The 27,500-nt window shown below is 44.3% G+C and overlaps 4 protein-coding genes across 6 annotated transcripts in view; 2 read left to right on the top strand and 2 right to left on the bottom strand.

Annotated features, from left to right (window-relative positions):
* endou (endonuclease, polyU-specific) overlaps positions 1–2,153 on the bottom strand; it is a gene marked incomplete at both ends in the record, with an annotated part of 4,628 nt that extends 2,475 nt beyond the window's left edge. Inside the window, 3 exons of the mRNA XM_083668044.1 lie at positions 1,226–1,348; positions 1,798–1,920; positions 2,096–2,153. Of these exons, the coding sequence (XP_083524170.1) occupies positions 1,226–1,348; positions 1,798–1,920; positions 2,096–2,153 (304 nt within the window). The remainder of the gene's footprint in view (positions 1–1,225; positions 1,349–1,797; positions 1,921–2,095) is intronic.
* A 1,204-nt stretch (positions 2,154–3,357) lies between these two features.
* Positions 3,358–5,684, top strand: tsfm (Ts translation elongation factor, mitochondrial). Its single transcript, XM_083669322.1, has 6 exons — positions 3,358–3,485; positions 3,824–3,976; positions 4,220–4,348; positions 4,566–4,688; positions 4,784–4,865; positions 5,012–5,684. Exons 1-6 carry the CDS (start codon positions 3,438–3,440, stop codon positions 5,404–5,406), a joined length of 930 nt encoding a protein of 309 aa, XP_083525448.1. The 5' UTR covers positions 3,358–3,437; the 3' UTR covers positions 5,407–5,684.
* A 551-nt stretch (positions 5,685–6,235) lies between these two features.
* On the top strand, positions 6,236–12,175 carry myl6 (myosin, light chain 6, alkali, smooth muscle and non-muscle). 3 transcript variants are annotated; one of them, XR_014554196.1, is made up of 7 exons: positions 6,236–6,335; positions 6,612–6,639; positions 7,987–8,130; positions 8,966–9,139; positions 9,749–9,826; positions 10,146–10,228; positions 11,636–12,175. XR_014554196.1 is itself a non-coding variant. In XM_083669049.1 (7 exons), exons 1-6 carry the CDS (start codon positions 6,333–6,335, stop codon positions 10,172–10,174), a joined length of 456 nt encoding a protein of 151 aa, XP_083525175.1. In that variant the 5' UTR covers positions 6,236–6,332; the 3' UTR covers positions 10,175–10,181; positions 11,636–12,175. The 3 variants fall into 3 exon arrangements, 2 of the variants coding, with proteins under 2 accessions (XP_083525175.1, XP_083525176.1); XM_083669049.1 differs by having other exon boundaries at positions 10,146–10,181; XM_083669050.1 differs by lacking the exon at positions 10,146–10,228.
* Positions 12,176–13,216: 1,041 nt separating this feature from the next.
* On the bottom strand, positions 13,217–26,826 carry smarcc2 (SWI/SNF related BAF chromatin remodeling complex subunit C2; the record flags this gene model as incomplete). Its single annotated transcript, XM_083669212.1, is given in 26 exon segments — positions 13,217–15,717; positions 15,897–16,287; positions 16,455–16,589; positions 17,086–17,249; positions 17,549–17,675; positions 17,940–17,995; positions 18,415–18,576; positions 18,948–19,206; positions 19,431–19,493; positions 19,623–19,879; positions 19,882–20,027; positions 20,351–20,464; positions 20,726–20,797; positions 20,921–21,051; positions 21,234–21,271; positions 21,523–21,582; positions 21,893–22,017; positions 22,254–22,498; positions 22,647–22,722; positions 24,037–24,106; positions 24,225–24,294; positions 24,491–24,583; positions 24,845–24,926; positions 25,113–25,198; positions 25,438–25,557; positions 26,716–26,826. Coding segments are annotated over 26 exon segments (3,318 nt in total). The 3' UTR covers positions 13,217–15,652.
* Between the last annotated feature and the right edge of the window lie 674 nt (positions 26,827–27,500).

Here is a 27,500-nt window from a genome sequence, read left to right as displayed (position 1 = left end):
GCTGCAGCAGTTGTTGTGATCTCCACACAGGACAAGACTATGAATTACTGTGCCCTGTGTGCAGTGTTTTCAAAATGCTATGAAAGTAGCAATGTTGGAAAATCAAGTGATGTGCATGATCATAGACACTTTACATTGCGCACCAATGACCCCTAGTGGCCACACAAACACACGCATTCTTTGTTCCGTTCAGATGCCTTTACTGGATTGGAGCCTGTTTGGGGCAGGCAGTGTGGCTCAGCAAACAGGGGGATGGACTGGTAAGAGTTTTGCTATAGCGAAGACTGGTGCCATCCCATAATTGGGATGGCACCAGTCTTCGCTATAGAAATCCCCCCCCCCTTTTTTTGTTCGTCCACTGTGTGAATCTTACCAGGTGTTGTTAGCCAACTGCCCTGGGTGGAAAATATCTTTCAGCGATATCTTTCAGGGACAGAGGCTACGTTTGTAAGAGATGACATGTACACCCTTCTTACCATCACAGAGCTTTGCGTAGTCGCTGCAGCAGTTGTTGTAACTTTGACACTTTGAGTTGCAGTGGCATTTGTTCTGAGAGTTGTATTTCTCTCCACAACGGCCCTGGCACGATGTAGAATCTCCTGGAGAAAATGAGTGAGACTACTGTTGACATAGAGAGTTTACTCAGTGCTTCTCTTTTACACACACAAAACATTTCTTTACAGATTCTAACAAACTAACAATGAATGTAAAGTGACACAGTGTATAGGCCGAAAGGACAGTTGTGTATGAGTTTCCATGGCAAACTGTCCAGTCAGTCTGCATAGGTTAATGAAGTTTATGTATGTTCAGGCGGGACACTTTAAGTCGAACGGCGCAGCTGTTCAGGTGACAGACAGCTGATTGACAAGTATGCAAAACATCATCACATGTCTCAGAGACGAGGCTTAAAAGAGCCGAATATGCAACACTCCACTATGGGTAACCAGGGTAACGCCACTGGCCATGAAAGTCACTTGTTGGTCGTCCTACCCACCGCTCCAGCCTCCACCCACCGCCCCAGCCTCCACCCACCGATCCTAACCCTACCCCCCCCTTGTGTTCGTCCACTGTGTGAATCATACCAGGTGTTGTAAGCCAACTGCCCTGGGTGGAAAATAGTAGCTCAAACTGATAACAAATTTCATGAGTAGCAGCACAGGCGATATCTTTCAGGGACAGAGGCTACGTTTGCATGAATAAGAGATGACATGTACACCCTTCTTACCATCACAGAGCATTGTGTAGTCACTGCAGCAGTTGTTGTGACTTTGACACTTTGAGTTGCAGTGGCATTTGTTCTGAGAGTTGTAATTCTCTCCACAACGGCCCTGGCACGATGTAGAACCTCCTGGAGAAAATGAGTGAGACTACTGTTGACATAGAGAGTTTACTCAATGCTTCTCTTTTACATTTGTAGAACACATCACACACACAAAACATTTCTTTACCGATTCTAACAAACTAACAATGTATGTAAAATTACATAGGCCGAAAGGACAGTTGTGTATGAGTTTCCATAGTTGTTCAGGTGACAGACAGCTGATTGACAAGTATGCAAAACATCATCACATCTCTCAGAAATGAGGCTTAAATGAGCCGAATATGCAACACTCCACCATGGTTAAACAGTGTAACGCCACTGGCCATGAGAGTCACTTGTCCGTCGTCCACCGCCCCAGCCTCCACCCACCGCCCCAGCCTCCATCTTACGCCAGACTTGAATGTACTACCATTTTCATGAAACAAGATTAAACCGACGCAAGCGTCCTGACTGAACTCATGTTTTGTGTTACTCACCTTTGCAGAGGCTGGCATAGTCTGAGCAGCAATCATTGAAGCGCTCACAGGGAGAGTTACACTGACAGGTGTAGTTAGGGTCAGTGCCGTAACCACAGCGATTCTGACAGGAGTCCAGGGTATCTAGGGGTACATTACAGAGCAGAATGTTGCAGAATGATTAGGCAGATGTCTTCAGATGATCAAATGAATTATGCTTTGGTCCTATTGTATGAGCCTTATGAGATGTACCATTCTCAGATAAAGATATCAAATCTATACTAGTCATAATAAGCTGCCTAGGTGTGCCCATACTTACTGCTGTATCCCTGAGAGAAGAGGGTTACCCCCAGTGTGAGAAGCAGAATTATCCTCATCTTAGCCCCGCAAAGGTCTGAAACAGGGTGTACTGTCGAAAGTATGGATTTCCTTTAAATAGCAAGTTAACCTGGACAATCAGAGGTTCCAATGCTCAGAAAAGGCTCCACCCCATAGTCAGTCTGCCAATCACTCCGGGGATGTCAGTTCCTACTACACACTGATTACATGTAGTACCTGTTCCATATACTGTACATTACATACCCCTAACCCTACTACCCACGTGGTTCCATTTATTACCTAAATAAAGCTATGTTTGTTAGTCTTATCATTGCTGAATCACCTGGAAGGATGAACGTGGGTTGTTGAATCATAGTGGCCTCATGGTGATGAAGAGGGGTTCTGGTTTGACTTGTGTGTGTGTGAGTTGAATGCAAATTATATTTACCATCTCATTTGAAAAAGATATAAAAATGGAAGGGGAGATATACTGTAAGTTGTGTATGTCATTCCGAAAAAATAAAAGGAGAAGGACCTGGATGAAGTTAATGAATATGAGAAATGAATGTGAGAAATTGTACACCTGTTCAATACACACAAGGATGAAAGTACATCTTATCAGATTGTTTTCTGGTACCTATCATTCTGGTTGTTTTTATTTGTCAGGCTATATGATTTCAATGTGATACTACAGTATATTGTTAGATCACATTAAAACAAAATTCTAGTGATGTTTGAAATATTCAACAGTAACCAGATAGTTCCATAAATTGACCTTGTTTAACATTGTCATTATTACAGCTTATTTGGACACATCTGCTCTCTTTCACACTATTATGTCACGGAGTACTGGTGGTGGCACGTGTTCTTAGTGTCAACCCAGGCACGTGAAAAATACAGGAATATGTAAGTGGAAATTTGCCCTACTGTCTTTGGCCGAAGTTGGGCCCCCTCTAAAAAAAGTAAACTTTAGCACCCAATAATATCCCATGCATATTCTCTCAAAATCTATTTAATAGTCATATACCATGTCTTTGTATATTCAAGAAAAAGACATCAGCCATACATTGAGTAGACCAGCAACAAAGAGATTTAAGAAAGATTAAAGTTGTACATATTTGAAGTTCACTCAGAGTCTATTTCTGGTTCACTCATCAGACATCCAGATATGTCAATATGCATTCCAGTACTGAAGAGGGCGCTAAGCAAAACAGTTTATCAACGAAATTATTAGCGTTTTGCTCTGTTTGGCCCTTCTCCGTTGCCGTACAAAGCGTGGTTCAATGACATTCTAGGTTTAGTAAGGAGAAATCTTGTAGTTTCCATTAAAAAAGGACCTGAGGATGACATTAACCAATGTTTTTAGATCGATCAGAACAGAGCTCTCAAAGGTAGGTGACAAATGGAGGCACATATGATATCTTGAGCTCTTCTTCATAGTTATGTATTGATGTCTTCTACGAGCTGCTGTCATTGTCAGCTGATGATTTGAACTAAATCATCAAACTATCCAGCCGGGTGCTAATGACCAGGAAGATGTCCTGTACTGTAGTGCAAATATAGCAAAGTACGTTATGAGCATTGTTAAGCCAGCTAATGACTTTTTAAGCATTGTTTGTGACATCACATTTTCCTTGAGCAGAGGCCAAGAAAGTATTGGTGCACTGTTTAGCCAGCTACGATGCTGGTTTCTCCTGAAATGTGATAACTCTTCCTATGTCACCCGCAGGTCTGCATCAACCAGCATGTGCAGTCTTTACACACGGGTTGTCCCCTCCTCGCTGCTGAGAAAGCCCTTCTCATGAAATTACGGAAAAGCACTGGCTATACTTTCATCAACTGCAAGAAAGCACTTGAGAAATTCAACAATGACATCACACAGGTAAATCCATCAGCCATATCCTCTCTGCACATTCTGTACTCACACCAGGAGGGTCCAATCTTGGTCCTGGAGGACAACTGTTTGTGTATTTGTTTGTTCCAGCCATGAACTTGACACAGAGACTAGCTGAATCAGGTGTATTACTGCACAAAAGCCTGCACACACAGCGGCCCCCCAGGGCAGGGATTGGTCACCACTGGCTGTCTGTGTCTGTGTCTGTAAGTAATATTTCCCTAATTACAGGCAGAGAGCTGGCTAAATGAGCAGGCCCAGAAGGAAGGCTGGAGCAAGGCTAGCAAGCTGGAGGGTCGACGGGCCAAAGAAGGTCTGATCGGACTGTTTGTTGGAGACAAAGCTGCAGTCATGGTAGAGGTAAGCACAGTGACTCAGTAGATCAATAGGAGGTTCTCACTCAGACAATATGTTTTAAATAGATGAGTAAGGCATTTAAAGACAGCATTTGAGTGGTGATGCTATCAGTTGCCCTCATCATTGTTGTTCTGAATTTACCATCTCCAGTTTGTTGTACAGTATGTGTACCTTATGTTTAATGTTGTCCTAATGTTCTCCACTTTTGTGTGTGGTTCAGGTAAACTGTGAGACAGACTTTGTTGCCCGTAATGAGAAGTTCCAGCAACTGGTGAAGGATGTAGCATTTGCCACCATGGCTCACCACCGCAGTAAAACCCAAGGCCAGACTGGATATGTGAAGGTATGGGCCCTCCCTCTGTAGCCACACAATCCTAATTCTCAAGCACATTTCACATGCTCATGCACATGATTGTCATAATGTTTTGTATCTTTCAGAGTCTGCTGGCAGCAAAGGACCTCTCTAAACTGAATGTGGGTGAAGGAGCTTCACTGGCTGATCAGCTGGCCCTCACCATAGGTGAGTCAGTTATAAACAGAAAACCTGTAAATCTGCAGCATCATTCCTAGAACCCCCCCCCCCCCCCCCCCCGGAGAAATCCAATAGTGCTGTGTTATGGGTGTGTATTTTTCTATTATGTCATTGCCTCTCATCTCCCCACTCAGGTCGACTGGGTGAGAACATGTCTGTGAGACGCGCGGTGACAGTGGGTGTCCCTGCAGACTGGCACATCGGCTCATATGTGCACGGGGGTGTGGCCGGCCAGTCTGACATGGCCATGGGGCGCTACGGTGCCCTTGTGGTATTCCGGGGAGGCAAGGGTGGAGCTCAGGAGACCCTGGGACGTAAGCTCGGGCAGCACGTGGTGGGAGAGGCGCCCGTTTCCCTCGGCAACATGGATGACCTGCCATGCGGGGAGGCAGAGACGCGCCTGCTACCCCAGAGCTTCCTCCCAGACCCCAGTAGGACAGTGGCCCAGTACCTGACCGAGCAGGAGGCTCGAGTGTTGGACTTTGTCCGCTTTCAGTGTGGAGAGGCGGGCAGTGATGTGGCAGAGTGAAAAGAGGGGAAGAGAAGAATCTCAGGACCCTTATTAGTCATGTTTTGTTTTCTGCCTTTATTTGTATGTTTAGGATTTGGCCAGTGCAGATGCCCAGTAAGTGTCAAGCAAATGCACTGAACCATTTTCAATGTCTCATGAATTTAAAAGCCTCATATACTGTGTGTGTGTGTATATATATATATTTATATATACACACACACACACACACACACAACCAAGGACTTGAGGTATAATGAATTGAACCATCCCAACAATAAAGTGACTTTTAGCTGTAATTTACACTTGTCTGTGCAATATTTTTCTTGATTGATTTATTGTTTAATAGAATGATACCTGTTGCTCGTTAGCGTGAGCACAAATGATCACAGTTTTGTCTTCTGATTCACATATACCCTAATAACAGAGCCGATATGTACTGTGCTTGCCTGGTTATGTATCCGCAATAGTTTCTGTAACAGAACAGGCCCATATTTTCCTAAACACTGCTTGTGTATTGCATGTTTTGTATATGATATTTTGCATCTGGAAAAGCCAGATGAATGCCTACTCGTGCCACACAATGGCGATCTCGACCAGACTTTCATTAGCGGCATTATTTTCCAAATTTTAACACAACAAAGGATTATTACTTAAACGCTAACATACACAGATGTGTCATATGTTTGTACGCGTTTACAGATTTGAGTAACATCATAGGGATTATAAAGACAGTTTTGTGTGCCCATTGATATGCGCATGTCTTCTAATTTTACGGTAAATAATCCAAGGAGCCAACGCCTGCAAAATGTGATTGGCTTGTACAGTGCATTGGATTAATAACGAATGACGTCAAGGGGATAGTCTCTCTTGTCAACGTTCTCTCCAACCCCTCTCCTACATTCCCCGACCTCCGCCCGAAGACCGGACAGAAACGCAGCCCAGACATGGTAAATAGCCAGCTACATTTGTTCAAGATTGGTAGTTATGTATGAGAGATTATGTGTACACCAGCGCAGATGTTTTAGCACGATGGTATTTTCAATTCGTTGAAACAAAGCCAGTTAAACCCAAATGTTTGTGTAGACGTTGCAAATACAGTTGCTAATGCTGGCTCAGGCTAGCTAGCGTTAACTAGCTCGCTAAATTAACATTATGCCAGCAATTTCATGCCCTCATTCGATAATCCCATTTATGTGTGTTTTTCTCTTTTGTTTCTCAACCAGTCTGACTTCTCAGAAGACCAAATTTGTGGTGAGTTACAACCAGCTTTATATAATGACTGAAAGCTAGCTAGCTAGCCTACTGTCTATCCAAGTTATTTATCGCCTAATCTCTCATCATTCATCCTCATTCATTGTGGGATAGCTCTTCTCTCTTGTCCTGTGACTGCGTATATATGTGTCTTGTGGGAAACAGCTTGTTCCCTGCAGTCAAGCTGAATTAAAACAGGAGCCTAGGTGAGTTGTGCTGATGGACCAGGTTGTGTGTGGTTTGAGATGGCCAGCCTGAGATACATGCATGCATCAGTGTGTGTGTGTGAGAAATATGCCATATTCTCATATTAACATTGACCTAACAAAATGACTGTTTGCCCAGGCCAGTGTTTTCTCCACAATAGCGGATTTGAGTGATTGATTAATGGAAGCAATATGAATATCAGATTCAGATTTTAGCTTCATGGTTGTTTAGTTTATAATGTCACTAGCTCAATATATTTGCAAAGAATGTTGTCTAATGATGTGCTGAAGCATGTCTGTGCAAGATAACCTGATGACTTTTTCAGCTGTGAAGATTCTGATTGTTATGAGCAAGTAGCTAGTGTTTTTAGTGTTATGAATCAGTTTCAGATTTTTTGGTTTCATCTCTGTACTTGGAGCAGAGTAACCGGAATGCCAACAATAACGAGGGCAAGACATATTTTGGGAGATTTAAAGACACGACTAGTTATATTTCAAGTTCTCACAACACTCGTGTGGAAGCTTGCTCATTGTGTGACCGGGAAATGACTAAACCACTTTTTTCGAGCTACAGCTTGAAGGCGTGGCCCAACTAAACCTTGCTTGCATGGTTTGTTTCTGTTAGTTAGCGAACTTTTATGTGTCCAATGTAGATACATAAATTACAGTATCTGTCGATTGTTGGTCCCCTGTTATTTTGTTCTGTACTCGATCGCCTTTTTAGGAGCACTGTTGCGCGGTTGATAGATTTCCTTTGCGCTCGTTTGTTTTAAAAGATGGTTGACAGATTACTCGGCCAGCGCTTGCTCTCAATGCCATATATGGGTAAATGAGTGGCTCGCCTTAGTTTCAGATGGGCCGTCTCTGGAAGCACCGCATACCAGCGACGGGATGCAAGCAGCACCATAACAATGACAACAGGGAAATGACCCTAATTTCAGACAGCATTCCATTAGAAGTCACTGCTTGTAAATTACACACATCAAACAACCAAATAAAAAATAATAATAAAGTAAAGCTCTAGCGGACTGAATAGCATGTACTGTGTAACAAGGCTCTATTTATTTATTACACAACTTAACCACTCATCCTGTTCACTCTTTGTCTATCATCTGATTCATTGTCTCCTTCTACCTGTCAGAGTTTAAGGAGGCCTTCCTGTTGTTTGACCGGACGGGGGATGGGAAGATCAGCTTCAGCCAGTGTGGGGATGTCATGCGGGCCCTGGGCCAGAACCCCGTTAACGCCGAGGTGCTTAAGGTCCTGGGCAACCCTAAATCAGAAGGTCAGCCACACTGCTAGCTCCTGGTTGAATAATCACTGAAAAAAGAGCAATTGGTCACTAATCTACTGACTGGCTGAATCACATATATAATGTAACATGGGTTCACATTTAAAAGCTTTTATTTAAGATTGTTTTGTTTCCTGTGTGACATTGTTGTTATGTACTCAGGTTAAGGGCTGGTGTGTTTTGGTGTCCTAGCTGTAGCCAACACCTCCACAAAACCAGTTTGATGAACTAATTTGTCTTTAACCAGCCAGGTGTAATGTGTCAACTAATGTGTCTTGAAAGCCATGGAAGTTTGAAATAGAATTCTCCTTAGCAGAGGAACCTAGAAAAAGTTAATACAATGTGAAGTACACTATGAATATATCTCTGTGTGTAATGCCAGATATCAAATTCAAAGAATGCCTAAAGGTTTCACCCTAGGAGGGGGGGACATTTGGAATGTCCCTTATCAGTCAAAAACCCAGAGCATTGTTTTGGTTCACTCCCAAAACAAGCCCTGTCCTGTTCTTACACGGAGAGTAGATGCATCTTCTAGATATGTGAACATGCTTTGATAATGTAACACTGATAATGCATGTTATTTTAGTCTGTCAAGATTTGTGGATTAGTTCAGTTTCTTGAAAGTTGCCTAAGAATGCAAGAGTGCCTCCCTCCTTTTGGGGACTTTGGAATGCTTATCAGGGATCTCCTTTTCTGGGTTTTCTCCCTCACTATGTAGGCCTGGTCATAAATGACTCGGATGCATCTATTTAATTTCACCGACAATACAGTATCTACTGTAGACTATTGGAAGTAAAATGTGGTTGTTTTTGTCATGCTCCCCCTCCAGAGATGAACCACAAGATGCTGGACTTTGAGCAGTTCCTGCCCATGCTCCAGGCCATCGCTAAGAACAAAGACCAGGGCTCGTTTGAGGACTTTGTGGAGGGTCTGCGCGTCTTCGACAAGGAGGGCAATGGCACAGTGATGGGCGCAGAACTGCGTCACGTCCTCACCACGCTTGGCAAGTGCTCAAATACACCTTATTAAAGGCTTGTGAGGCCTCATTAAGCAAGCCTTCACAACACATTCAGTTGTGTTTGAGGAACTCTGTCATTTTGGCTCAGTGCCTTTTCTAACTTCACATTTCCAACAATTTGCATAAGCTAATGTTGTCATTACGAAAACCCACCTAATGATGGTATGTGGTAAAATTAGTAATTCAAATGTTTCACTTTCATGACGTCTCTTCCTGAATTTGCGTCACATGAGACACAATCTATACATTCCCCAAATTCTTATCTAACAACTCAACCCGACTTAAGTACCAAAGGTCTTCAATGTCTTTAATCAGCAATTACCTCTTAAACTAGTGACTCCGTGCCCTGTCTTATCCATATTGACCCCCTCATTTCCATACTGACTGTGTCAGTAGGACAATTATGCAAAGTAAATGACACGGGACATTTGTGTGTGTCAATAGTTGGATGTGTTTTAGCAAAGGTGAGTTTCAATTCAGCATTCATTTGTTTAGCGAATAATCTAGTGCGGATGAAGTTTGAATAAAGTTTGCGGTCCGTCTGCCCAAGTACAATTCATGACCTTTATCTGTCCACGTTATTTGCTGTTGCAGGTGAGAAAATGACAGAGGAGGAGGTGGAGACTCTCTTAGCAGGACACGAAGATGCAAACGGCTGCATCAACTATGAAGGTAAAGCAATGTTGTGGAGAGGAGGTGATGGTGTAAAGTCCACGGGATCACTGTGTCAAAATGTTCTATGATTTGCCATTTTCCCCAGTTGTTATTGCTACGAATAATAATAAATGTTATTTGGTACAATGGCAAGTGTCTCTAATGGAATGTACATGTTTATCCTCAAGTAAACACAAACCCCCTCGTCTTATTAAGGAGCGTCGGTGTGTTAGACTTGATGGAGGCTGCATGGTGGTATCTCATCGTGTGTGTGTGTGTGTGTTACCTCACCCTCTTGTGTTGTCCCCTTCACTGACTGCCTGTTCCTCTCCCACAGCCTTTGTCCGCCAAATCATGTCCGGCTGAGTGGAGGGTATGAGCTGACCCCCCTCCCCCCCAGGACCTGCACCTAACCCAGCGGTGGGGTCTCCTCTACCCTGGGGGAGGTGACAGGGGGACCATGTTTGAAACCCATTGCTGCACAGAGGCTCCTAGCTTTACTTCCTTCAAACAGTTTATACTGTATGAAAGCAAGTAGTTAAAGAGTTCCTTTTTTTTTTACGGAAGTAGCCGTAACCTTACTCATACACATTTCAAATGCATTGGGCCCCATCAAGCAATATAAACTGAGTAGATTAAACGCTATGCTACCGTGTGTGCAGAAGGGCGTCTCTGTGCAGTGATGGTTTTGTCAGAAGTTGTGGCGGAGTGGGTTTGGAATGGTTCGGCTCTGTTTATACTCTAAACTTCCTCTCCTTGCAGAGCCCCTTTTTCCCTTTCCTGCCTCCTCCCTCCTCCCTCCCCTGGCTGTAGCCTGCATGTAGCATCTCTGCATGTGTCTAGGTGGCTCCTCTGACCCCCGTGGACACAGTCTGTCTGACTGAATGAGAGCAGGGCCTGGGTTGTGTCAGGAGGGTAGAGGGATGACTGTTCAATTCTGAATGGAGCGGGGGGGGGGAGCGGTGTACACCAGAGTTGGGTGATTGTCTCCTACAGTATAGTTGTGTTCCTACTAATGCAGAATTGCAATGAGCAGCTCCATTTCCTTGGCTGGTGATTTCGGTTCCCTCCCACCCTTCTCTCCCCATGGAAGCTGCTGCTGCTGCTGCTGGTAGACTGCTGCTAGACCTACAGTTTTGTTTTTTTCCCCCTCTCCAGATCTCTGCCCCCTCCTTTTCTCCCCCCTCCTCTCCCTGTTTTCTTTCCTCTGTTAGATCAGCCCAAATAAGGAGGAGGCTTGCTAATCCTAAAACATTCCAGGTCCTGAGGCCTGGGCAAATACTTGGCTGTTGTGGCTCGCTAGGAGAGAGATCTTTTTCTTTTTGTCCCACCCTCCCTCCCTCTCTCATCCCCCCCCCACTCCTGTCTTTAATGCTGACCTCCGGTTTAATGCAGATTCTCTCTCTCTTCTGACTGACACGTGAAGTCTCTGGATCAGACTCAGGCTGCATCATCCAGCTCCAGCATAGCAGTGCTCATGTTGGGGAGGTAAACCCTCCTCGAGGTCCAAGTCACTAAATGGACTTGACTCTCAGTTGATGATCTGCTTTTCATATTGTGGTTTTTAATGTACTGTGAAGGCCATTGATAGACCAAGGAAGGATTTTTCGAAGATTTTAGATGTTTTATATATTGGTATTCAACCAGTCAATATTAAACCATGCAGTGTAGAGTGTCAGTCTGAGACTCTCGGGAGTGTGACGAGGCTGTAGCAGTGCTGGCAGATGCTGGAGGTGGAGTTTGTTCCAGGAGGTTCCTTCTTTCTCAGACACCAACCGAGCCTGATCTGATGCTGACTGCTGCCTTTTCTCTGTCCCTCTCTCTCAGAACTCGTCCGGATGGTGATGAGTGGTTGAAGATTTCACAAACACACAATCAGTTTAATTTTATTCCAAAATGTTTTTTCTATTATATATGTCTGTCTCTCATTCCCATGTCAACCAACCAACCAACCACCCCCCCCCCCTCCCCTCCAAGACCTGCGTTTCATTGTTTTGTCATTTTTTAATTTTATTTCAGAAGTGCCTTTTCTGTGTCTCGAGTTGAAAAGCCCCTTTTCATTTCACTTCAAAATATCATCCAACCACAGAGGCGCATGCTATCATGCCAAGCTTGTGGACAGAATCGGCAATAACATTCCCTTGTTTATTCCATACATACATTCCCTCCCTGTCACTCAACCCGTGTCAATCTCGTTGCCCAATAGCTGTGTTTTTATACAGAGGAGATGCATGTTCATTGGCTGAGACCAACTGTAATGTCGATTTTACCAGGCCAACCAATCATGAAATGGTAGATTCTGTACTGTCTCATGTATATGTTGTATCAAACTGTATTAAATAAAAATCCCCAATTTCTGAAAAGCAATATTTGTATGGTTTTTTTTCTCCACCTCATCAGAAGCAATAACACAATATGTGGAGATGATGCAAGGCACGGTTTCCAGAGACCAGTCCAGTAATAGAGAGGTAGCATGTATTGTTAGTTATGTTGTCGTGCTTTATATTTTGACACATTGAGAAAGTGATATTCAAATAGTTTTTTTTTAATCTATTATATACTGTATATTGAGGGCATACATTGCTTTGTCATGAAAAATGCAAAGGAGTTCATTTGTTTATTCTCTTGCCACAAAGTTGTATATTATTGATATTTATATTGTCTATAAGTTATAGGATATTGCTTGACTGCTATCATGGCTTCTGTAACTGTAACTTCTGCAATCTGCAAACCATCCCTTGTACAAGTAAAAATGGCAGTAGTCCTATATGGTATAGGTATGAATCCAATCGTAGTGGCCCTGTACGGCTCTGTGAGAAAGGTATTTCCAGTACTTACTGAACAGTAGCCCTTTTATGGGACTGCAGGTCTATCTCCAAACAGTGCACCGAGGCAGACAATAGCCCCTGTATGGTAAGCGGTGACATTTTTCCACAACATCGGAGATGTTTCTGGTCCCAGTAGCTTGTAGGGCATCAGTTAGCACTTGGTCCTGTTAGTGGAAAGTATTGACTGTTTAGTTGACATAGCATGGCATCCATAGTGGGGAGTGTAGGACCCAGTAAGGAAACCTGACATGGGCTGCCCTCCTGTGGTGCTTATAAACAGTTATTTTAGTGTGCCGTTCAGTAATATTGTCAGGTAGTGAAATATCTTTCCCTTTGCCTGTTCATTGATGTTAGGGGCTGATTGTTTAGAAATTAGAGTCTTAATACTAAGCATAAGAACTTTGAGGATTTCACTCAATTTGAAGACATCGTCAAAACAGTGTTATCTACAGTCACAAGAACGGTGTCAAAACGTATTCATGTTTGGAACGGAGTCAAGTCATGAATACAAAAAAGGACTAAAGCCTACTCATCGTTTCATCTTCATTTATTTGTTTTCCAACATTTTTGTAAGTAAAACCTTAGCATTGTTTGTTTTTGTCATTCATTACGAACTGCAGAGTAACTGTAACACTAATTCTGCAACGGTTTGACTGAGGAAAGGTTCATTTCTACAACATAATTAATGCAACCATTGCTATCGTTAGCAATCATGAAAAAAAAAAAACTGGAACAGAAACTGAACAGACACTTATTTCATATCACGAAATCCACACAACGTAATAACACAGAGACCACAGCAGTCCGTCCATGGTCACAACTGTGGTGAGGTTTCTAACACTGGCTATCTGGACACACGTTTCATCATCTGAGAATATTGTACAACACTGTCGGAGTGTATTTGTGTGATGTGCTGTGTGCATGTGATTATTATGTACTTTTGTATGAGAACAATAAGCATCATAATTCCTCAGCCTTTGTAACCAATGGTAAAACGAATGGCACTGGGCAGGTTGAACTGAAGGACCTCTCTGGGTTACAGATCTTCATGGCATGCATTCACACACATGCGCACAGTCACGTCTCAAACTTCACACTGATTGACAGTTCATGTTGACCTACGAGGATCACACACATGACAATATGAGGCGAGGGGATAGAGGGTACAAAGGTAATAAAATACTGCAATAATGCAAACATAGTAATATCAAAGAAACAAGGTGGAAAACCTGACAGTCAAAAAATATAAAAATAGATAGGATACATAGTGAAGATATTGTTACAGATATTAAGGACAGAATTCTCCTCGCTGTAAGCAGAACTCGGTTTGAGATCCCTTGCCTTTTACAGTTTAAACATAAGTTTCATGTGAGTTAGACATCTCACTGGAAACAAACGAAACACAAACCAACTATAGAAATCAGTGGATTTCCCAAGTATCCACTTCTGCCTTCTAATTCATAGAGAGAAGTTGAGATAAACATGATTTTTAAAAAAATATTAAAAAAAAAAAAAAAAAAAAAAGAGAGAAAAAAAAAGAAAAAAGATTTGGTTTATCAATGGACAGAGAATTGTGACAAAAAGTTGTATCATCACTGAAGTGCCAATAGAGTTCCTCTTAACCGGACCTCATATTGAGTCATTTCTTTAGAGTGTTAGTACAATCTTCACAACGGCACTCACTGATGATGGCCATATGTGACTTCATATGAGGTCTCCGTGGACACAAATCATATTTATTGCACAGTTACTGCTAGGCTGATGATTACAAAAATGTTCATAAGTGCTTCAGATCTGGATGATAAAATGGATCTCCTTTGAGGAGGATTGGTAAAAAGTCAAAGTAAAAAAAGGTCCTTTCAGGACACTGTGACCTAGTCCTTGAGGGTCAGCGAGGTTGCTTGGAGTCTGTGGCTCCTTATCATCAATACTTTCAAGTGGTTTCTATGCTCTCACTCCGTCATTCAGAGCAGAATTGTACCTGTTCAAATTTGAGTGAAACACAATTTGCAACAGCATTGTAACAGACAATCCAGTTTACAGTACGTACGCCTTCTAGGTTAAACTGCAGTGGGGAGCAAAGAGAGACCGGGGGTATCAAAATGATGACGTATCATTTAAAAGGTGATTCCATACGTTGCAGAGTTTTCATGGTCCTCACACACAATTTCAGTGGGGTAAACGTATAGCTTTGGACACATCTGACTAATTGGCCAACCTCAAAGCTCCCACATACAGAGTAACAGGCCTCCGATCCAAATTAGGTAACGTGCCCAATTGACCGTTCCACATTTGGAAAGTACAACCAAGGAAAAAAAAGAAAAATAAGACTGCTTAGGGTCAATTGAGTTAATGCTTCATGTCTCCAAATATGACCAAGGGGAAACATATTTTCAAAGTGCAATTATTTTCTCTATAGATTCTAAGTACCTATAAGAGGTACCCTGGGACAAGGAGTACCTCTAAGGACATTGTTGGACATGTGACTTCGCAAGCTGTAGTCAATGGATGAAGGAAATAAAAAGCACCACTGTTTAAAGGACTGAAAAGACAAGATGAGTCTTTGACTTCTCTCTTCATATCCTTGGGTGGCGTATTAACATGAACGTAATCTCTTGGTTTTATCCTTAGTTTCCGACGTAAAGGAGACAGCAGATGTTTCAGTCACATGGCATGAGGAAAGGTGACTTTTTGTTGGGAAACCGATGAAGTTCTTCATTGGCATTTTCTTGTTGGGAGTCAATTTGAGGGGATTTTCATTAAATATTCATTCCTGTTGGGAAACATTTGACTAATGTGAAATACATTTTTCTTTCTTTTCACGTCAATCGTCCAGTCCAAATGTTTATCATGGTTCAAAAGTTTGTTGTATTCCCTCGGTTTTTGACTTCGTTTTCGATGACACAGGCAGGATTCATAGGTACAAAGTGGTCAATGTCATTCAGTTTGCCAGGACCCTTTCTTTCTCTCTTTTCTTCCCTCCCTCCATGCCCTCTCTCCCCCTCTTTCTTGCTCTTCACTGCGGGGGGGGAACGGGGGCTGAGGATTGGAGTGTATCCCCAGGCAGAGGGGCGCTGGGCTCTGGGTTGAAGAAAACAAAGAGGAAGGTGACACACTTTCACAAACACATATAAACTTGCTGCATAAGCATATTCGAAAAAATGGCAAAATATGCTTATTTATGTACTTACAGTATACATTCCACTGTAAATTAATTTATTATGTGCTCTAGTTTGTAGTATAAAATAAAATGTATTCACCATGGAGTGCTGGAGTGGGGTTGGTGCTGGGGTGGACTGTGGGGGCTTGGCTTGGGGGTCCAGGGGGTGAGGTGTGGGGGCCTGGGGGCGGCTGGGGCTCAGTGGGCTGGGCAGGGGAGGGTCCGCTCATGGGGGTAGTCAGGGAGGCGGGGGGCGCAGGGCTGGGGGCTGGCTGTGGTGCAGGGGTGCTCGGGGCTGGCTGGGTAGCTGCCGGGCCCTGGGGTGGGGGCGCTGCGGTGGCAGGGTTGGGTTGAGGGCCCCCGGTCTGGCTGTGCTGCTGGTGCTGGATCTGTTGGAAGTGCTGCTGGCGCGCCCTCATCTCTGCATACTTCAGCTGCTCCATGTGGAAGGACTGACGGTCGGCCAGCAGCTGCTGCCTCTGGTACTCCAACTGCGCGCGCGCACACACACACACACACACACACACACACACACACACACACACACACACACACACACACACACACACACACACACACACACACAGGTAAGGACAATGTGCTCAGTCATCTAACAAGTCTGTCTTCCATAATCAACTACAGTCACTCCTTCACTCACAGCCTCCCTCTCTCGGTCCATGATGGTCTCCAGTTCTTCAAAGTGTCTTAGTTTGATCTCCAGCTTCTTCATCTGAGTCTCCACCAGCAGAGCCACAAGGGACTTGATCTTCCTCTCCTCCACAGCAGCCAGGTGCTATGGAGAGGGAGGGAGGGAGGGAGGGAGAGAGAGAGAGAGAGAGAGAGAGAGAGAGAGAGAGAGAGAGAGAGAGAGAGAGAGAGAGAAGGGAAATAGAGGTTATTCATAGTGGTTAAAACATGCATCATTGTCTACCTCCAACAGCCTCCCCTGCCATATACCCACCACCTATAAAAGGTCTCCCTCCCGAGAGACAGAAAGAGGCTTAAACCCCAAAATACCCTTCCTGGTAAAACAAATGTTAAATATATAGAAAAGGAGAGAACAATTCTCAAACAGATATCAGGCTGTTCAGAGAAGTATGAATGTGAGAGGGGGACAGAGAAAGGCAATCAGCAGTACGTGAAACAGTACAGGCTCCCGAAGCCATAAAGCCCCTAACATGTTTTACCTCAGGCAAAGGGCACGGTAGAAGTGTTTTACAGAACTGTCGTTTAGAAGCATCACTGAAGAGGGGCAAGGCCTGTTACCATGGTGACGGTGTGAGGATTACCTTGGCTTTGACGGCAGCAGCAGCCAGGGCAGAGGCAGCAGCGGTGGACAGGTTCCCCTCTCCCACATCTCGCTCCACCTTCGCTTTCCTCTCTCCCTCGCTCTCTCCTTCCCTCTGTCCCTCCTCTGACCCCTCCTTCCCTTCCTTCTCCTTCTCTCCGTCACCTGGTGAGGAGAGGTAAACCCGGTTTCACAATCATGTCATAAAGTTAGAGAGAGAGAGAGATAATTAGAGAGAAATAATTGGTGCCTTTTGTTTTAAGGAATGTTTTTGTTTTTGCTCATGGTGTTTTTTCCCTTAATCTTTTCTGTCACGCCATAATGAAATGAACAAAAAATAGATAGTCAAATAGAAGACAAAGCATCAGTGTGTGCCTTTAAGAAAAAACTATTAACTCTCCATTGCGTCCTATTAAGATATCCATTCATATCCAGTCAGATCTAGTGACAGACATCAACATTACCCATCTCTGAGTCCGTCTTCTCAGCCTCCCTGTCTCCTTCTGCCTCTCTCCCTCTCTCCTCCTCCTTCTTCCCATTCTCTCCTTGTTGCTTCTCCTCTTCCTCCATGGTTCCCTCTTTGCTGTCCTGCTGCTGGCACCATGGTAGTAAGAACATGACAATTTGCAAATAGTCTTATTTATTCAACGGTCTTATTTATTCAATAGTCTTATTTATTTATTGATGGGGTTTTTTTGTACCTGTAATAATGCTGACTAATAAACTAAAATACTAAAAACACTAAATACTAAAAACTAAAACTAAAAACAGAGTTCAAACAGCACATGAGCATGATCCAGTATCATCCCAGCAAACACAATGCTCTCATATTGACAACACTAACAGAAACCTTACCTTAGGCTTCTCCTCGCTGGATTGGCTGTCACTTTTGCTCTCGTCACTGTTTTCTTCTAGAGGGCAAGAGAAGATACAAGTCACAACCCATTTTTCTCTCTCTATCTTTCTCTCTGTCTCATCCTTTTGTTTCTCCACCTGTCTCTCTACCTTTCCACCCCCACCCCCCACCCCCCACCCCTCCACTACACACGGCAGCACAAGATAGCAACTTACACGCGACCATGTGAGATAAAAAACATGCAGGGGAAAATATTTAGAGGTATTTTTGATACAGAAATAGGCACGAAACTTAAAGCCTTCAAGATGTTCGTTCTGTGCAGAGAGTAATTTTCAATGCATCAGGAGTCATGATAATTAGGTTTTTTTTTCTTAATGTTGGTTTGAAAAAAAATGTTTGAATTTTCTCATCCACCAGACTCCTTGGCTGATAGACCAAAAAGTTAATTTCATGCTCTGCCCCTCTGTGTCATACCAGGTTTCTCTCCCTCCTCCAGGCCGGTGCCTGCGATGCCGCTGCCCTCCAGGCCGTAGAGAGGGTCCTGCCTGCCGCTTGCCCTTGCTGCCTCCTCCACCCGGCGGACATGGGCCTCCACCAGCGCTGCTGGAACCTCCTCCTTCATACGAGAAAACTCCTCTGTAGGGAAAGAGAGGGATGGAAATACAGGATATTCATGGTGCTTCAAAACTCCCATGTAGTAAATGTGATAGCATGTGGATGCTGCTAAAACAACTGTTATTGAGTCATATTTTTTGTATGACTGCACACATAATTACTATCGGTAGTAAAAGAGAAGACATACCCCCCCTCGGTATACCCAATATACCCACCACCTCTAAAAGGTCTCACTCCCAAGGGAGAGAAATACGCTTAAACCTCAAAAGACACTTCCTGGTAAAATGAATACGAAATAAAGAGAAAGATGAATTCTCAAAGAGATATCCGGCCCTAGTTGGCCTCCTCAACTCTGTGGTGGACAGGTTAGGGGTAGGTAGTTGACTTCTCACCCAGGGCAGACTTGGCAGCAGCGGAGGCCACGCGCGGGTCGACCACGGAGGCCAGGAAGGCCACGGTGCTCATGACGGGGTTGCCCGCCTGGCTGAAGGGTACAGGCTGGTAGGCCAGCGGGCCCAGGGACGAGGAGGTGTCCTCCAGGTAGGGGTCCTCTATAGGCAGACGCAGGAAGTGAAGGATGCACTCGTCCTGGGTACGAGAGCCCACGTGCTCTGACACCTTGTTCCAGTCGTCCTTGTACATCTCCAGACCCTGAGGACGGGGAGGTGGATTGGGAGGTTGGGTGACATTACATTTTGTTATTATGTCCAATGTTTCCAAAATTAGAAATTAGAATTAATTTTCTGACATAAATGCTGTTGTGAGTTGGGTTTTTTTTTTGTGTGGTATTATTTTGGCAATAAAAAGGTTTTCTGCTTTGAAGTATGTTATTGATCTGAGAATGAATGAGGATTGGTTTGGGTATGGTGTGTTACCTCTAACAGCAGTAGTGTCTCCTGTTCTGTCCACTCTCGCATGGAGCTGGCTGCACTCTTACTCTGTGGACGTAAGGAGGAACGACATCACTTCAGCACACCTAACTACTTTGAAATAGTTGCTATTAAATATAATCATCATCATCGTTATCATCATCACCACACCCGTGCCATGCCTATGGTGACCCATACCTTGGCAGGCCCAGTCTTCTTGTTGTACATATCGGTCCGCAGGCCAAAGTTCTGCAGGTCGGCTGGCTTCTCTTTCACTTTGTCCGGGAACGACAACATCTGCTGCGGAGCTGGGGTCTGGGGTTGGACAGAGGGAGAGGGAGAGTTATTGTAAACAGAGAGATACATTTGTAATAAAGTGTGTGTGTGTTTGTGTGTGTGTGTGTGTGGGGGGGGGGGGTGTGTGTGTGTGTGTGTGTGTGTGTGTGTACCTGGGAGGCCTTGGGCTGTAGGGGCACCAGGCTGGAGGGGGTGTCTGCCAGGACATGGAAGTGGGAGGTGGGTGGGGGTCCCATGGGGGTGGGCCGGCTCTCAGAGTCCACCTGGTAGTTGATCAGTCCCCACTGCTCCAGGAACGCATGGACCCTGGGGAGGAGAAGAGGAGGAGGAGAAGAAGAGGAGGATGACAGATAAAGCTGTGATGAAAGGTTAACACATCATGTAGAATGGAAAGAAGAGAGTCAACAAGGCTAGAAAAGTAGCACCCAGCAATAATGTTTGCAAGAGTTTTGCTAAACTGAGAAACAACAGTGCTACAACCTAATGCTTCCTAGTGGTTGTCAGCCCTAGTACCCACTAGTACCCACTAGTACCCACTGTCCTCATACTCCAAATGTTCTAGGACAACCTCTGATTTGATTTCACTGTTGAAAATGAAAATGTCCCAAAGTGCATGCGATCCTCCTGACCTCATGATGGCGCACACGTCCCCCGCCAGGTTCCTGCGACAGGCCGTAGAGGTGAGGTACTCCTGAGGGTTCAGCCTGTAGGTGTCAATCATGAAGTTCCTGTAGGCCAGGTAACTGTGAGAAGAGAGAGAGAGAGAGAGAGAGAGAGAGAGAGAGAGAGAGAAAGAGAGAGAGTGATAGAGGATTAAGGAGATAGAGTCTCCACTGGTAACTGTTTTCAATTAATACACATAGTTTTGTCTCCAAAGTCACTCTCCAAGTCAGACTTCAGGTGTGGAAGCTGTCTGTGTATGTGTATGTATGTCCACAGATGTGTGTTTATGTGTGTTGTTACATACATCCTGTAATAACATGATAATACATGTGTGTACTTACATCTCAGGGGTTTTGGATTTGTTCTTTCCATTGAAGAACTCTGGGAGGGCTCTGCGCTCGATAGCATGAACACTGAGACAAAAAAACAACAGGGTTACGACCCTTTAACAACAATGACTCGACAGTGCACTGTCAATATGGATGATTTTTGGGAGAAACCATTGTGATGGGGAGGTGGGGGTGGTGATGGTGTACCTGTTGTAGTCGAACCAGGCAGCATAACTTGGGATGATGATGTGGTGGGTCTGCTCTGTCACGTTGTCTTCGTGGAGGTCGGACCCTTTCACCGGCTCACCCTTCACACTCGGAGAGCCCTCCTCCTCCTCCTGAACATGTACACGTACACGTACACACACACATACACACACACACACACACACACACACACACACACACACACACACACACACACACACAGAGAGAAAGAGAGAGAGAGAGAGAGAGTCAAATCTTTTAGCTCTCCTGCGACCTACATTTTTTTTACAACCCGTGTCCTCTTTCAACTCACCTTTCCTGCAGTTTCCATGGATTCATCCTCTTGCTCATCTGTTAAAATGGTGGATGTAGGAAGATGGATAGAAAGAGAGAAAATACATCAGAGGGGGGAAAGAAACAAACACAAAAAACAAACACCCCCCCCTCCTAGAGTAAACATAATGAGAGGGGGACAGAAAAGAATAGGAGTCAGCTAAAGTGAGAGCAGCATACCATGCAGTCTGGGACTGTTGTAAGTTTGTAAGGTACACACTGAGCATGGATCATGTCTATGGACTAGGTAGCACAGGGAACTAACTCACCCAGGTCTGTCATGGTTCCTCCCTTCACTGGGGTCGACTCAGAGTCTTTCTTAGTGTTGACTACAGAGAGAGAGAGAGAGAGAAATATATATTTTCAGTCAAATGCTGGCCATCAGTCACAGCTATGACACATGTTTCATCAACATTGTCGAGGTTGGGGTTGGGCTAAGTCTCAATCAAAATTGTGTATTGTGTGTGTTCTTATGTGTGCTTGGGAAGGAGTGTTTGAATGCTCACAAACCAGGGGAGGCTGGTAGAGGCAGAAATCGGAGGACGGGCTCATTGTAATGCATGGAATGGAATGAAGAATGGTATGAAACATATATGGTAGTTATGTGTGTGTTCTGCTTACTGTGTGTGTGTTGTTTACCTGTCTTAGGTAGGTTGACCTCCTCCACGGCTGGTACAGGTGAGGGTTCATCCAGCTCTTTAGTCAGATCCTCCTGCTCCTCTTCCCTCTGGCCCCGCTTAGACTTAGTGTACGGGGTAGTGGGCCTGCCCCAACACACACACACACACACACACACACACACACACACACACACACACACACACACACACACACACACACACACGCACCCACATGCGCGCGCACACACACACACACACACACACACACACACACACACACACACACACACACACACACACACACACAATGTTAGTCATCATGCTGGTGTATATACAGTAGTGATGCCAAATGTAGGGTTAAACAGTCAGGTCAAACACACCCTTTCTTGGTGTTCTTCTTCTTGCTCTCCTGGGGTGGGGGCGTTGGCGAGGGGGAGGGCGAGCGCTTCCTCTTCTTGGCGCTGCCAGGCTTCTTGTCCCGGCGCTCATCTGGGGTGGTCACCTCGTCTGTCAGGGTCTTGGCAGAGATCCTCTTCCTCTTGGGCCCCCCCTCCCCCACCTCATAGTCCTCCTCATTCATCCACTCGTTATACTGGTCCAAGTCTAAAATCCACTTGGCATGCACCTGTGGACACACAGGAGCACATTGTTAATGCCAATGCGTCAGAGTGACTGGAGGAGGGCACAAGTTAATAAATAAGAGAGGGAGAGTTATAGGACAGGGAGGAAGAGAGAGAGATCGGGAACAGATAAGGAGGGCCTTGTGTACACACCTTCCTGGGTTTCTCTGGGCTGGGCGGGTCTTCCACAGCAGCCTCCACCTCACTGGCTGAGATCCAGGTGTCATAGCTGAGCAGTGAAGGAAAGTAAGGTTAAAGGCAAAACCAGCTTTTTTTCCTAAATGACGAAACAGCACTGAAAGAGCAGGTCTGTGAGTGTTTGTGTGAAGAGAGGTAGAGATGGGTGTGAGAGAAGACTAGTGTATGTGTACATCACATTGTGTGATACATCTTTACGTGACAGTTGAACTTTTGACAGTTGAACTTCACCAGTCAGCCATTTTGTGCTGTGGCTTTTTAGAGCAGCAACTAAACCTATTCGGGGGGATAGTTTCATGCCCCTTTTTCTCTGTCTGAAAGGCAAGCCGCAGCTGAAGCGGCAAGGTGAGCGGGACATAGGTCCAACTGCTGTGCGACTGATTGTTGAACTGTCAATCCATCGGATGTCAACAAGTGTAGCATTATCCTGCTACAAAGTGTTTGGCATTTTAAATAAATATTTTGACAATCTGGAGAAAGATTGGGATGTCTTATTTTAAAATACGGTAGGGGAATGTGAGCGGATTAATCTCAAAATGTCATGATTTGAACTCGTTGGCTGGCAAGTTAACCAACTTTGTGAAAGGGTACAGACGCTTCAGAAGCAGCACTTTTTCCTCTGTCTGAAAGGTTACGCTTGGAATGATCAATACAGTTATCGAAGCGCAATTGAAGCTGTTTTTCTGTCTTAAAAGGGTATCAGTGTTGTCTGTGTCAGTGTTTACTGTGTAAGTGCTGTCTGTGTAAGGTCCCTGTGTAAGTGTTGTCTGTGTAAGGTCCCTGTGTAAGTGTTGTCTGTGTTAGGTCCCTGTGTAAGTGTTGTCTGTGTTAGGTCCCTGTGTTAGTGTTGACTGTGTCAGTGTTGACTGTGTTAGTGTTGACTGTGTTAGGTCTGAGTGTTGGTGTTGACTGTGTTGGTGTTGACTGTGTCAGTGTTGACTGTGTAAGGTCTGAGTGTTGGGGTTGACTGTGTTCAGTCTGAGTGTTGGTGTTGACAGTGTTAGTGTTGACTGTGTTAGGTCTGAGTGTTGGGGTTGACTGTGTTAGGTCTGAGTGTTGGGGTTGACTGTGTTAGGTCTGAGTGTTGGTGTTGACTGTGTTAGTGTTGACTGTGTTCAGTCTGAGTGTTGGGGTTGACAGTGTTGGTGTTGACCGTGTTAGGTCTGAGTCTTGGTGTTGACAGTGTCGGTGTTGACTGTGTTCAGTCTGAGTGTCAGTGTTGACCGTGTTAGGTCTGAGTGTTGGTGTTGACCGTGTTAGGTCTGAGTGTTGGTGTTGACTGTGTTGGTGTTGACTGTGTTAGGTCTGAGTGTTGGTGTTGACAGTGTTAGGTTCTGGTTCTTACCTGTCAGGGTAGTAGCCCCAGTGTAGCAGCACCTGCTTGTCTCTCTTCATCACCGGGCGCACCCACTCCTCTGAACAACGGGAGAAGAGGGTATTATTAGAAGCAATAGCAGCTAAACCAGTTTACCTCTCAATTATCAATCAAACACAATACACTCTGTCTGGACACAATGCTAACGTTAGCCTCACCCTCCTCCAGACTGGTTGGTATGGGCACCACCACATGGGAGCTGGAGGCCTTGTCTTCAGTCACTGAGCCCTGCAATGTCAAAGCACATCGACACTGATCAGTATAACAATTCCACTTATTAACACTTTATTCTCGCTTAACACCACTAACACCCCATCCTTAAGTAGCCAACCCAACACAGTGACAGTCAACACACAGTTCAGTGTGTCAACACATAGTCCAGTGCATTGATGCCACAGAACTGTTCATAGGGAGACAAGTGTACCTGGTGTCTTTTAATGATGTCCTTCAGTTTGCCCAGCAGCTTCGGCTCAATGTCTGAACTCAGGTAGATCACAGGCCGACTCAGACAGTTGTTCTGCCGTGGAGAAAACAAGAGACAGAGGAGAGGAAATGTAAGACAGGGACACAGACAGAACAAGTAGAGAATGAGGGGCAGAGTGGTGTTGAGAGGGGACAAGGAAGAGGGAGGGAGACATGAACATTTAAAGTCTGTCTTTTTCTTAAGAAAAGGGACTTAACCCATGTTTATGTTTCGAAATCGAATAATACACATTTATGCAGGAAGCCAACAACTGTAATTGAAGTGAAAAAGAGAAGAGAGGTTTGGCAGACTGACCTGTACCAGTGATTTCTCGATAGTCATGAACATCTCCACATTGCGGTCCATACGAGAAGGATTCTGGAAGTCAAACCTGCGCCTGCCAAGAAGTCAGACTGGAGTTACAAATTTCACAGCACCTAACCTCACGTTTCAGGACTGATACAATCATACTGTACATTGTCCCTTCTTCCACAATCTTAGTATATACAGTATATTTGATAGAACATGTTCTAGCTAATCAAACAAACTCCTATATGACAACATGCTAGAATGAAACTCTTACCAGCCCTGGTCACTTTTGAATTTGTAAGCTGCAGCCAGAATGTGACAGAGAGCCCCTCCAGATTTAAAATCCAGGAAACTCTTCATCTGGAGACAGAGAGAGGGAGAGAGGGATAGAGAGGGGGGGGGGGGGTAGAGAGAGAGTTTAGGGGAAAATCTAATCCAATAGACATGTACAGTCATCTCGGATCCCAGAATTTCATCTCTTGATTGAGATTCTGGGGGCACAGGAAGTAAAAAGTGCTGTGTGTGTGTGTGTGTGTGTGTGTGTGTGTGTGTGTGTGTGTGTGTGTGTGTGTGTGTGTGTGTGTGTGTGTGTGTCATACCGGCAGCTTGGTGAGGGGTGGGTTGCTGACATGCCGCCCAAACACCTCCTCCTGGAACTGCAGCAGCTGGACAACCAGGCTGGAGAGGGACTTATTGGTGGGAGGCTCCGCCTGGATGTACTGAAGGACAGGGAGAGAAGGGGAAGACATTGAACACAGTAATACAGCACACACAGTAGAGGAAGATGGGTGGGTCAGCTCCATGAACATAAAGTGGAGGCAGGTGACAGGGGTGGGTAAAGAGCTAACATTGAACTTCAAAAAGGCATGAAAAACCAGGCTATATTAGAACTAATAAAGAGATGAGTGTTTTTCCAAAGTAACATTATTAGTAGAATTATTATTATTGTTATTATTATTATTAGTAGTAGTAGTAGTAGTAGTAGTAGTAGTAACATTAATAATAACACTAATAATTATTATTATTGTTACCAATAATAATAATAAGAACAATAATAATAATAATAATAATAATAATAATAATAATAATAATAATAATAATAATATAAACAGTATTACACTATCGAGTGCCTGGCTTTTTCAACTTTGATGCTGAGTTTGAATAAAGGTGCTAACCAGAGGTCGTTTGATGGTCAAAACAACAAGGTTCTCCTTAAACAATCTAGTTAAACGACTGAATCCGTCCTCATTTGAATAGTAGGTATGGATTTGCTGTCTGTCTGGTAGTGTCTATGGTGTGGGGACGACCTGAGACAAAAGACTGGAAATTTGGCAATGAAGAAGCATATTCTGCATGAACATATGGGAGGGGGTAGAAGGGGGCGGAACATGAAAACCCAAAGCGTATATTATTACCATAAAGGACATAGTGTGCAATGAAAGAGCAGACAGTAAAAACGCGCCGGTAAAACATCTGGATTTGTGCACTTGCGCTGCTGCATATGGCTTTGCGCTCGCCAGCGTATGCATCTGCAATCCTTGAATTACCGTTAGCTCGCCTGTTTTTCACCCCTTTGACAAAAACCCCACACCAGGCCATTCATTACCGCTACAATATACAGGGTGAAAATATGGACTGAGGAAATATATATTATCAATAATTAACGACCCTGTCTCTTTCCAAAACGTTTCCTCAGCATCCTTTTGTTTCCGGCTCATGAATGTGTGGATTAAACAGCTGGACTATCCTGCAACCCATCTCACACCCTCCCTCTCCTTTCTCTCTTTGCTCACTCCTTCTGCTGTAAAGATTGTCCTCCAAATGTAGTACAAATATAAATGGGTTTATTAGTTACATTGATGAAAAGCAAGCAGTACCTTTTTATAATTCTTGCCCAACCACACGCGGACATTGTCGAACTGCGAGACTGTATCAGACGCTTCGAAATATTTTACATTCGGGCCGCCGTCTTTCTTCCGCACCGCCATCTTTGTCTGCAGACAAAATTGTCGACTTCTACCGCCGCCTGGTGGTGGCAAGGCTATTTTACAACCGAGGTTTATTGTAATTAAAGTAAATGGACAGCAGGGAGCGCAGTTGTATAAGAATAGTATGCACATTGTAATGTTGTTTAAACAAATGTCCGCTAGATGGCGCAATGTGAGAGCGTGTTATGTTGACATCGAGAAATAATTACTAGCACAAGTGTTTTAAAAAAACAAAACATAACTGCATTGGACAAGCACCAATGTTACATAACTCAATAATGGCAGCACTGACCATATTCTGTTCATTATGTTGATGATTTAATCTCCTCAAAGCAATTTTGATATAAATCATTAGCCTAGATAACAACTGATGGTATCTCAGTTTATGTAATAAATACATCAAGTATTATTAGACAGTAGTCAGTCAGAGCCATATTACAGACATTGCCCTAGCATCATGAGAAAAGCAATATTTAGAGCTGTCAGCCATTATCTTATTCTTATGATGTTGTGGAAAACCGATGCATCCCACAGAGGGCCAAAGCTAGACACACGTCTCGTCAATGTTACTATGCCAAAGACTACTATCATCCCCCTGACCTTTCACTGCTATCCTCTAACTCCACCAGTCTCATTAGCACCGGAATAGAAGTGTGTGTGTGTGTGTGTGTGTG

The sequence above is a fragment of the Argentina silus genome, assembly GCF_951799395.1.
Source record: "Argentina silus genome assembly, chromosome: 4".
Taxonomy (NCBI): Eukaryota; Metazoa; Chordata; class Actinopteri; order Argentiniformes; family Argentinidae; genus Argentina; species Argentina silus.
This window is presented reverse-complemented; position numbering and strand designations above follow the sequence as displayed.

What these genes read in the sequence shown, in the direction of transcription:
- tsfm (XM_083669322.1), top strand. Translation starts at nt 3,438, where the DNA reads ATGACATTAACCAATGTTTTTAGATCGATCAGAACAGAGCTCTCAAAG. An exon ending in AAGCTGCAGTCATGGTAGAG is followed by an intron (nt 4,349 to 4,565) that starts GTAAGCACAGTG and finishes TGTGTGGTTCAG; the next exon opens with GTAAACTGTGAGACAGACTT. An exon ending in TCAGCTGGCCCTCACCATAG is followed by an intron (nt 4,866 to 5,011) that starts GTGAGTCAGTTA and finishes CTCCCCACTCAG; the next exon opens with GTCGACTGGGTGAGAACATG.
- myl6 (XM_083669050.1), top strand. An exon ending in CTCAGAAGACCAAATTTGTG is followed by an intron (nt 6,640 to 7,986) that starts GTGAGTTACAAC and finishes TCTACCTGTCAG; the next exon opens with AGTTTAAGGAGGCCTTCCTG. An exon ending in TCACGTCCTCACCACGCTTG is followed by an intron (nt 9,140 to 9,748) that starts GCAAGTGCTCAA and finishes TTGCTGTTGCAG; the next exon opens with GTGAGAAAATGACAGAGGAG.